This window comes from Eubalaena glacialis, chromosome 12 (assembly GCF_028564815.1).
Source record: "Eubalaena glacialis isolate mEubGla1 chromosome 12, mEubGla1.1.hap2.+ XY, whole genome shotgun sequence".
NCBI lineage: Eukaryota > Metazoa > Chordata > Mammalia > Artiodactyla > Balaenidae > Eubalaena > Eubalaena glacialis.
In genome coordinates, this window is record NC_083727.1 from 28,844,870 (window position 1) to 28,856,645 (window position 11,776).

General features: G+C 36.7%; 1 protein-coding gene across 4 annotated transcripts in view; it reads left to right on the top strand.

The window, feature by feature from the left end:
- The window catches only part of HBS1L (HBS1 like translational GTPase), an 84,051-nt gene that overhangs the window by 70,821 nt on the left and 1,454 nt on the right, over positions 1-11,776 (top strand). For 3 of the 4 annotated variants that reach the window (XM_061206847.1, XM_061206844.1, XM_061206845.1), the window contains 4 exons: positions 2,831-2,921; positions 3,348-3,456; positions 7,541-7,641; positions 10,140-10,284. In XM_061206847.1, coding sequence (XP_061062830.1) covers positions 2,831-2,921; positions 3,348-3,456; positions 7,541-7,641; positions 10,140-10,284 — 446 coding nt within the window. Of the gene's footprint in view, positions 1-2,830; positions 2,922-3,347; positions 3,457-7,540; positions 7,642-10,139; positions 10,285-11,776 lie in introns of those variants that run through there. The other variant, XM_061206846.1, reaches the window with a different exon arrangement.

An 11,776-nucleotide genomic window follows, 5' to 3' on the forward strand; every position in this document is an offset into this window, starting at 1 on the left:
TTCAGTAGCAGAAATTAAGTCTGACCCCATCCTGGCACTAAATAGTCAATGGCAAAGCAGAGTGCTACAGTCTATTGTTTTGAAATGTGTATTTCAGAATTACTATAAGTTAACAACCTAGATCATGTTTATACCAAAAGAAATTTTTTACAGGAAGACTTAAGAAAATAAGATGCAAATGGAGAGAATCCTAATGTTGAAAAGAGAAATTGAGCTAGTTTGAAGTGCCACAATTATTGCTTTTGCACGTATATGACCTTTCATAATAGCTTATAACTGTTTCTATCTTCTGATCATTTGACCTTACATGTATACGTGTTCTTCTTCTTTGAATTCTGCTTAAAAGTTTATAATTCTATACTTACCTTATTCTAGCTTCCAACTAAACTTCTGACTTCAACATAAAACTGAAGATCTGTTTTATACTATAAAGTAAACTTGCAAACAAAAGGTCTGTGGAAAATGATTCTTTTTTAAAAAGTGTATATTATTTTTATCTAACAAAATTTTCTTGATCTCTAAGCAAGTAGAAAGAAAAAGGTAAAATGGAAATAACTTTGGCTTTCATTCCCTTATTCATCTTTAAATTTAGGTTGAATTATCTCTGCTGTTGTTTCTTAAAGTGATCAAGAGCTGCAATACTATTGAAATACTAATTTCTTTATATGTTAAAGACCTTTTTGAGAATAGGAAATTTTTTTTTAAATATACTCAGACATGAATTAAAACCATGATCCTAAACCATGGTCATAGACCTTACAGATTGGCTCCTTTGTGAGCTCCAAAATCATAATTTGGTCACCTCTGAAAGTTCTACGTTCTTTCCCTCTTTCTTTCCTGTCCCTACCCTACCAGAAAAACTCCAACCACTTATCTTTAACCCAGTGGTTCTTAAAGGGAAGCCATATGAGAAGCACTGCTTCACTCCTTGAGAGCCACCCTTTTAACCCAACTTGGAGATTCTCAGTCCTCAATTTCTTGATTTACTTGATTGTTTAATGCACGCTTCTATCTGAACACTTTAGGTGCTACAGTGGCTCACTAACCAGTAGTGTCCTAAAAAAGAGAACTGACTAAATCTGCTACCAACAAATGGAAATTCTAAATTACATTTTCACTTTATTAACATATAAGTTCATAGAGTGTTAAAAAAGAACTTCTTTCTCCAATGCAGAAAGTCCTTAAGAAGATAAATATCACATGTAGGACAGTGTGACATGTTTGGGGGAAGGAAGTCAGATTATATATTATCTTCAGAAAATTTTATATTGTTAATTGAACTTCTAGTATGAAAGCTCTTAAATCCTAAGCTAAAGGCAATCTCTAGTCTATGTAAGTAGCTAGCTCCTGACTTCAATTCCACATTTCATACCAAAACTCAGATATGGTCATTTTAAATTTACATGTAAAAACTAAATTTAATTAGTTGAAAATTTGACAAACATTTTTAAATATCATAATTGTTAACGTTTTTAGAGTCAGGAACCTCTTTGATACCTTGATGAAAGTTATGGCCCTTCTTCTCAGATTAATGCAGATGTGCACCTACATGAAACTTTGAATAAAACTTTAGGTTGTCTCAGAGCCCTTAAAGTTCTCCTTGAACTCCCAAAGAGTCTCAAAGAAACTCACTTAAGAGTATGCTAGGGCTTCCCTGGTGGCGCAGTGGTTGAAAATCTGCCTGCCAATGCAGGGGACATGGGTTCGGGCCCTGGTCTGGGAAGATCCCACATGCCGTAGAGCAACTGGGCCCGTGAGCCACAATTGCTGAGCCTGCGCGTCTGGAGCCTGTGCTCCGCAACAAGAGAGGCCGCGACAGTGAGAGGCCCGCGCACCGCGATGAAGAGTGGCCCCCGCTTGCCACAACTAGAGAAAGCCCTCACACAGAAATGAAGACCCAACACAGCCATAAAAATAAATAAAAAAAAAATAAAATAAAAAGAGTATGCTACATGGAAAAAATAAGTATTTTCAGGAAGAGATGGGTGAATTGTAATTTACTAAAAACATGTCAATCAAGAACTGTTCCCCAGTGGTTGGTCTACATACTGTCTTCATCATAAGACTCAAGTTCCTATGGAAAGGAACTTAACCGCACAGAATCAGAAAATGAGAAACCTTTTAAAAGCCTTTATTCAAATACCTGAGTTTTATTGCCCTTTGCAATTATACTCCAGGATTTTCCCTAGGTAATAAAGGTAGCAATAGCTGGGATCATTTTTAAATTAAATTTTCTTACACTATTAATCTCCTCCTTTTCATAAAACTATTTATCATTGTGCATCTGACTCTCTGGGAAGCAGTTCTTTTGAGCCAGGAATAATGAAGGGGCCTGCCGAGGGTACCATCTGACTGAGTACTGATGCCCTGTGGGTTACTCAGAGATTGTTTACGTGGTTGTCTAATTAGAGCAAAGCTTAAATACTACTAGGCATCTTCCCCAGTCCCATCTTTCATGTTTTAAAAATAACTGGGACTGTACTATTATGCCTGGATCCATTAATATAAGAGAAGTATTAGAATGGGGCCTATTTAATGAATATACCAGTCGTGTAAATGAGTTTAAAAAATCTTGATTAAATAAGTAGAAATCAGCCTTTTATGGACAAATACAAGTCACTTTATGTTTAGGGTGGTGGTCCAGAAGAGTCAAGTCTAGAGGAAGTGTGTTTTCCTCAATGCTTACAGTTAACACTTCTCAATCTCAATCCATTCATATTGAAAATGATGAGTAGTGACTGATGAGGCACAAATCAGCCAAACTCCCTTGGTTGTTATGGTTTGATATTGAGGTGTTTCACTGTATGCTTTGGTTCTTACTCATTTCCAGGAATCACTCTGCATGATGAACCTGTCGACTGGGCGGCAGCGGGCGATCATGTTAGTCTCACGTTGGTTGGGATGGATGTCATCAAAATCAAGTGAGTGAGAAAATGAGTTTAAGCGACCATTGTTTTGGATGTAGGACCTCAAAACGCGTAAAATTTGCAATTCACCAGCTCAAATGAAAGAATGAGTGTTAATTCTGAATCTCATTTGGCCAAAAATAGGCACTTGTGGAAGTGTAAGAATGATAAGCAAAACCTACTAAAATTTAAATCAATACGCGTCAACGCATGTACCTGACATGTTCTTTGAGGGAAAACTGTAATGTATGAAAATGACATAAGGTTAATAATGGTGTAAAGCCATGCTTTAACCCAAAAGGGACTATTTAGAAAAAGTCCCTAATTTACTGGATTGTTTTACCTTGTTAATGGTTTTAAAGGTTTCCTATTGGATGTGTATTTAATTATCCCCCCAACTACCTGCTCTCCTTTTTTGTTTTTGTTTTGTTGTTGTTACAGTGTTGGCTGCATATTTTGTGGCCCCAAAGAACCCATTAAGGTTTGCACTCGTTTCAGAGCCCGAATCCTCATCTTTAATATTGAAATTCCTATCACTAAAGGATTTCCTGTAAGTTCCAAAATGTTTGTTACTGTTTTTATAAATTCAATATAACTTTATCCTAAAAAGTAGTAACTCTCTTTATAAGTGATGATGCTATTGTTATTTTCAACTAACATTTGTATTACTGTCATCCAGAAAAACATGAAATTGGAATTTGAAAATCATCTTTATTTTGGTTTTTTTTATTTTGATCCGTAAGTCTGGGGATGTTTTTTTCAAAAAGGCATTGAGAAGAAATTTCATAATCAATAGGATACAAACTGATGATAATAAAAAAATCGTTTAGGGAAAATGGTAGATACTTTTTTGCTGAGTTCCAAATGTTACTTCTTAGATTGGGTCTTTCTGTTTTTGTTTTCATTTTTAAATAAGCTTATTTTTAGTTTTTCTGATTATAAAAGTAATACATTGTTATAGAAAATTTTGGAAAACACACAAAAAGTAAAAATGATAAGAAAATTCTGGGACTTCCCTGGGACGCAGCAGTTAAGAATCCGCCTGCCAGTGCAGGGGACATGGGTTCGAGCCCTGGTCCGGGAAGATCCCACATGCCACGGAGCAACTAAGTCCGTGTGCCACAACTACTGAGCCTGCGCTCTAGAGCCCTCGAGCCACAACTGCTGAAGCCCGTGCACCCTAGAGCCCGTGCTCCACAACAAGAGAAGCCACCGCAATGAGGAGCCTGTGCACCGCAACGAAGAGTAGCCCCCATTCTTCACAAGTAGAGAAAGCCCACGCACAGCAAAAGACCAAACACAGCCCAAAATAAATAAATTAATTAATTAATTAATTTAAAAAATCATATTTAACATCTTATTAAGAAAAACAATCTTCTATAATTGTGTAACCTATAATTATCTATTCTTCACATTTCAGAGTATTTTTTTGTGTACATTGCTATCTATGGGTATATTTTGGGGATGCTTGACCTAGGTAAACTTTAATTACGCTGAAGCTGTGAGGTTGGTTTGCAGGTTATCATTGATTAGCACCATTTGAACATACACATTTATGGGAAGAGGGGGATTTTATACTATAATGTTACTTATCCAGAAAAGATACTACTTGTGAATAGCATGAATTCTTTGTTTTATGTGTAAATTTTTTTTCAGCTATTTGGGGCCATATTCTGTTTATAGTTTGGTACCTTGCTTTTGCCATTTAACTAATGGACATTTTCCCCATTAGACTTATTTTTCTTTTCTTGATCAGCATATTATATAGTACAGGTTCTGCATGAGAATCAAAAATGTTTCTCGGTGGAATTAAATGGCTTGCCTTTAAAAATATAAACAGATCATTTTCTCCATTTGATGCATCTTTGAAATAAAAGTAAGGCAGTAATAGTAATTGACCTTTAAACTTTATTTAAATTAGTGATAGTATTTTAAAGATTGCGAATAAATTTATTTAGCTCATTTAAATTTATTTTATGCCTCTGCACCTTTATTTGAGATAACCATGTGCTTTGCTTATAATTCTTTGTAATTATTTCTATGTAAACTTGATCCTATAAAATTATATTTATAAAATAGTGTTTAAGTATTTTAGTTTTATAATTATATTCCATTTCTCCCGTATGCTAAAAAAGGGGAGGGGCAAAAGCTTCTGTCCAAAAAAACAGTTATTGTTGCAAATACTTCTTTTAAATATTTAAAATTCATGTGTTGATAAGCAAGAAATTGCTCTGAACGAATGGCACTCAATGGAGAGAAGCTGGAGAGGTTGGTTACTGTGTTTTTACTCATGCGGCAATAATTTTTGCCAATGGAGAGGTAGAGAGATCAGGAGGTCGGTAGTTACTTTGAATAGTAATACTGTCTTCCTGTGTACTGTAGTTTCTTTTATGAATTAAAAGTTTTTCAGTGCTGCTTTATGAGATTCTACTTGCTTATGTTGATTCACAAATACCAGGATGAAATTTGTTTCAGAAAAAAACGATCACGTTTTGTCATTTAATCCACTCTCTGTGGGAAGAAACTTTCACAATTTTTAAAAATTTAACCAAGGAAAGGCGTCCTAAGCAATTAAATTTCACTGTTTAGGGACTAGTTCCTTAATACATAAATATTTTTGTTTCCCTTAGTTTATATGGTAAACTGTCTATATATTTAAGAAGAAATAAAAAGAAGAATGGGTTAGACTTTAACTAAATTCATGTTTTGATTTTGATTTATTGTGATAAAATATTTATAACAGAAAATTTACCATTTTAACCATTTTTAAGTGTACAGTTCAGTGGCCTTAAGTACATTCACCTTGTGCAACCATCACCACCTCCCACCTCCAGAACTTTTTCCTTATCCCAAACTCTGTACCCATTAAACAACTCCCCCTATTACTCTTTCCCCCTATCCTCTGGTAACCACAATTCTACTGTTTCTCTATGAATTTGCCTATTCTACATCCCTCATATAAGTGAATCATACAATATTTGTCCTTTTGTGTCTGACTTATTTCACTTAACATAATGTTTTTGAGGTTCATCCATGTTATAGCATGTATCAGAATTTCATTTCTTTTTAAAACTGAATAATATTCCATTGTAAGTATTTACCACATTTTATTTATCCATTCATCCGTTGATGGATGTTTGGGTTGTTTCTATCTTTCGGCAGATGTAAATGATGCTTCTGTGAACACTGGCATACAAGTATCTGTTTGAACCCCTGCTTTCAGTTCTTCCCGGTATATATCTCGGAGTAGAATTGCTTGATTGTATGGAAATTCTGTGTTTAACTTTTGAGGACCCGCTAAACTGTTTTCCACAGCAGGTGCACCATTTTTACATTTCCACCAGCAGTACACAAGGGTTCTAATTTCTCCTCTTCCTTGTTATTTTCCTTTCTTGTGTGTGTGGGTGTTGGGGGGGGTGATTTTTTGTTAGTTTGTTTGTTTGTTTATAATAGGCATACTGATGAGTGTGAAGGGGTGTATCCTTGTGGTTTTGATTTGCATTTCCCTAATGGCTAGTGATGTTGAGCATCTTTTCATTTCTTTATGTATTTTGGGTTTTAATTCCTTATCAGTGTATGATTTGCAAATATCTTCTTCCATGCTGTGGGTTGTCTTTTTACTCTTAAGTATCCTTTGATGTACAAAAGTTTTACATTTTGATGAAGTCCAGTTTATCTACATTTTCTTTTGTTGCCTTTACTTTTGGTGTCATATCCAAGAAGTCATTGCCAGATTCAACATTAAGAAGATTTCCCACTCTGTTTTCTTCTAAGAGTTTCATAGTTTTAATCCTTTTGTTTAGGTCTTTGATCCATTTTGAGTTAATTTTTGTATATGGTGTAAGATTCTTTTGCATGTAGATATCCAATTTTCCCAGCACCGTTTGTTGAAAAGACTGTTCTCTCCCTATTGAGTGGTCTTGGCACCCTTATTGCTGCTTAACCTATTTGATATTAATTTCCTTACATATAAAACGTGAACAGTAATAGCTAATATATAAGGCCATCAGTTAACTTCAGGTTTACCATGTGTTAGGCACCACTTTAAAATAACATTATCTGGTTTTCCTCATTTAGTGACGAGAGACCTGATGCTGGGGATATTGGGGGGAAAACGGTTATTACAGGATTTGCCCCAGATCACACAACTAGAATGTGTAAAGTCAGGATTTGAACTCAGGTCTGCCTGACCTCAAAGCCTGTCTAAACTCCCATATAATATTTTACTCTCATTATCCACCAATGAATACAATTCGTTACTGCTGAATATCATGCGATTCCCCTTCCCTCATTTTTATGGTGAAACAATTCACATTTGTTGAACATCTGCTGTACCAGACACTGTCTCTGCTGTTATTTAGTTCTCATCATAATCCTGTAAGGAAGGTTATGTAATTTACTCAAGTTTACACAGTAGGTGGTGGAGGAGAAATTGGAACTGCTTCCCATGACCTTTTCCCCTCGTGAGTTAAGGGACAGCCTGATTGGAGTGGTGGGACTTAGGGGAGGCAGCTGGAGATCCTGCAACCCCAGGCAGTAGTGCTGAGGCTAACGTGATTCCGTGTGAGTGCCATAGCAAAAGGCCAGAGGTGCTGCAGCGAACAGCTTTGTAGTGTTACAATTTTTTGTTTTAGGTGCTGTTACACTACCAAACCGTCAGTGAACCTGCCGTTGTTAAACGATTGATTAGCGTCTTAAACAAAAGCACTGGTGAAGTCACAAAGAAAAAGCCTAAGTAAGTGTTTTAATGCATAAATAATAAACACAATTTAAGCACATTCCTTACAGATTAATTCATTTGTATAATATTTCTCTTTGCTGTAAGTGAAGTCTGTTTTTACTTGTTCCAGAAATCATTTTTTTAAAGGACTAGATGAAAACACAAAAACAAATATTTAAGCTCCTGTTTAGGTAGGAATGCTAGATATAATTTCAGTTATATATGATGGTGATGGGTGTGAATTGTAAATAAAAATGTAAATATAAGTTTATATGTAAGTGTCAAGCCCTAGATACTGATGATGTAAAAATGAAGGCATTTAAAAAATCAGTCCTACATTTTTGAAGATGAATTTGATTTCTGCCTAGCCACTTGTCCCAAATTCCAGTTGACTGTTCTTCTTAACTTTCTTGGCACCCCCTTATGGGAATCATGCCCTATGCTAAGAATACCTCAGGAAGAGAGTGAACTAAACACTGTTTTTTCCCACCTGGAAAGTACTTTTTTTCTCTGCTTGAAGTCCACCTGGTGCCTAGGCTGAGGTGGTCACCACATGTTGGTCCCCTCTGCTTACCATTTATGTCTAGGTCTAGGTGTGGACAGTTCCCCCTTGGCTGGGATAGGCACGGGATTTTTCAGAGGAGGTGCTTCCTGAGAATCTTGAGTTTCTTACTCTAATTCAACTAAAGGTTGACCACAGTTTGGCTTGGCTGCTTCAGCTTTGGGGTTTTCCTCACTTCAGCCCTATGGGGAATCCCACCCAAAATCCCCTTTTTTTTCAGTCCTGGGGTGTTCCTCCTCATTTGCACCTGTGTAAGAGGCCAAGGTGGTTAGAGGGTTAATTTAGGATTGGCTGCACGTAGAAGAAAGAATCTTCACACTGTTCTAAACCCATGCCTGTTTCTCCGTTAGTTAGAAAAAAGAGGCTACTTCACCTCTCTTTTAAAGATAGTTCTTTATTTTTAACCTGAGTCTTTAGCTTCTAGCATGAGTGTCTGCCATAATGTACTGAGAAGTGTGATAGAACTAATGGCTGATGTTTCTTGAGGACCACTATTTTCTAGGCTCTGTCATAAGTGCTTTCACATGGTTTACATTCTCAGCAACCATATGAAGCAGGTACTGTTATGTTTCCCATGTTTCAAATGAGGAAACTGAGGCTTAGAGAGATTGTATAACATGTTTGAGATCACAAAGCTAGCAAGTGGCAGGCCCAGGATTCTAATCTAGTTAGTTGGGTCACATAAATTCTGTTGGCAGGAGCCAGGCTGTTTGACTGAGACAAGTGATTTGGAAAATTCTCAATCTGACATTGGCTCATCAGATGTAATCCTGAATTTTACCCTCCCTGCTCCTGCTGCAGAGTCTAGCTCAATGTTGCTAATTCTAGGTTTTAATATATTCTCATGCTAGTTTTTCCTGTCACCGTATTTGTAGCTTCGTCCTTTTATTTTGCACCAACACCATTTGGCCTTTCCCCTTTGTTTCCATTCCTGGCACATTGTAGACTCGATTGCTTTATATGGGATGGAATCAAACTTTCTAGAACCAAACTTAATGCAAATTATGAATATATTAGATGTTCTCCTTCCTAAGGAATGGGCCCTTAAGCTGAAATTGCCCAAAACCAATATTTAGAATTTTGGGAATACTTTTTTTTAGAAGCCTTGGCTTATTCTATCTGTCTGTCCCTGAATTACTCTTTCAGAAGGGGAGTTTATGAATGCTGTTCTCTATCCTTCTAGAACACATCAAAATTGAATTAGAGAACATTTCAGAATGTCCCCTTTGGGTTCTCCCTCTGTCAGTAAGTCTGGTGGGGCCCGTGCACAAGGATTCTTGGTTTTTTTGCTTATTTGTGTGAAGCTGTTTGCAATCAGGCCCGTGCCTCATCTCCCTTCATTTCCTACAAACATCTTACTGTGGAAGAATCTTACATGATTTTATCCTGAACGTCTGTTAAAGAACCACTCTTCCTATGTGAGAAAAGAGAGAGGAGGGAGGGAGAGAGAGATCTAGGGTAGTGTGTTGGCACTAGGAGATTATCCTCTGTAAAGATACCTTTTTAACACATAATCTACCAATTAGGATTGTACTAGGGAAGACATAGGACATTGCATTCCTTTCTTAAAATGCAACCGCATCACTTTAATTTCATGACGGAATGAAAGGGAAGACTTTGGTGGAGGGGTCTTGAGTATTTTAGATTATAGCGTCCTTTAAAGGATAGAGTTCAATTTGGAGGATTGTTTAAAAAATATACACACACACACACATACACTCATACACACACGAACTAGCTAATATTTCTTAAATCTAGAATTACTCCTCTCATTTCTTTCAACTAACCCCACCAAATTCAGAGGCATATATTTTCATTTTAAGAAAATCCCTTTTTACTTTTTAAGTTTTTGAAAAACTAAGTTGATGTGTAGATGGAATGTGAAATATTTTTCAGGTTTTAATTACATTTCTTTACCTCTATTAGATATCCATTTTATTTTTCGTGATAGATTGTTGACCAAAGGCCAGAATGCATTGGTGGAGCTACAGACACAAAGACCAGTGGCCCTTGAGCTGTACAAAGACTTTAAAGAGCTGGGGAGATTCATGCTGCGCTACAGTGGTTCTACCATAGCTGCTGGTGTAGTCACCGAGGTATTTTAAAGTGACTGATTATGTATCCATGGTTATTATGTCTTTTTCTACTTTCTTGTTAAAATTTTATTTATTTATTTTATCTTTTGGCCGCGTTGGGTCTTCGTTGCTGCGCACGGGCTTTCTCTAGTTGTGGCGAGTGGGGGCTACTCTTCGTTGCGGTGCGCGGGCTTCTCGTCGTGGTGGCTTCTCTTGCTGCGGAGCACAGGCTGTATGTGCATGGGCTTCAGTAGTTGTGGCACGTGGGCTCAGTAGTTGTGGCTCATGGGCTCTAGAGTGCAGGCTCAGTAGTTGTGGCGCACGGGCTTAGTTGCTCCGCGGCATGTGCGATCTTCCCGGACCAGGGATCGAACCCATGTCCCCTGCACTGGTAGGCGGATTCTTAACCACTGTGCCACCAGGGAAGCCCTCTTTTTCTACTTTTTAAGAATGATTACTGAGATTTTATGGCTTAAGGGGAGTGCAGTTATATTAGAACAACGTTTTTAAATTTTATTAAAGATTAAAAGTGATGGGAAGAAAATGTTTCGTCTTAGATCTTCTCATAACGAGACTTCCAAACTGTCTTCTCCACCAGTAATATTGCTCAAAATTAAAGGAAATCCATGGAAAAATACATCTGTATGCAGTCCAAATCATGAGAATAGACTTTAAGAGTCAAATGAATTGGGGGTAGTGGTTTTGTTTAACAGAAGTGCCCTCATTACATTTTTTTTTTCTAATAACTGGTTCTCAGTTCATTCATTCAGAAAGTTCAGTTAATATATCAGTAATGTTTCTGAAACATTAATATATAATGTAAGGTACAGTTGAGTTTTGGAGAAAATAGCCAGAAATGAACCAGAATTTCAGTGATTTAAATTTTTTCCACACTATCATGATTAATATAGATCTTATGAATACATGCATGCCTTATTTTATTGCACTTCACAGATACTGCGTTCTACACAATGAAGGTTTGTGGCAACCTTGCATTGAGCAAGTCTCTAAGCACCATTTTCCCAATAGCATTTGCTCACTTCATGTCTCTGTGTCACATTTTGGTAATTCTTGCAGTATTTCAGACTTTTACATCATTATTATATTTGTTATGGCGATCTGTGATCAGTAATCTTTGATGTTACTCCTACAAAAAGGTTACGACTCACTGAAGGCTCAGATGATGGTTAGCCTTTTTTAGCAATAAAGTATTTTTAAGTTAAGGTATGTACATTGTTTTCTTAGACATAATGCTATTGCACTCTTAATAGACTACAGTATAGTGTAAACATAACTTTTCTGTGCACTGGGAAACCAAAAAATTCCTATGACTTGCTTTATTGTGATTCTCACTTTATCGAGGTGGCCTGGAACGGAACCCACAATATCTCCGAGGTATGCATGTATTTTTAAAAGGGGCTTCATTACTTCATATGCTTGTTTTCTGCATAAAAATTACTCAGTTCATTTAACTGGATGGATACTTTGGACATAGGGCTTTAGGTTGCATCAA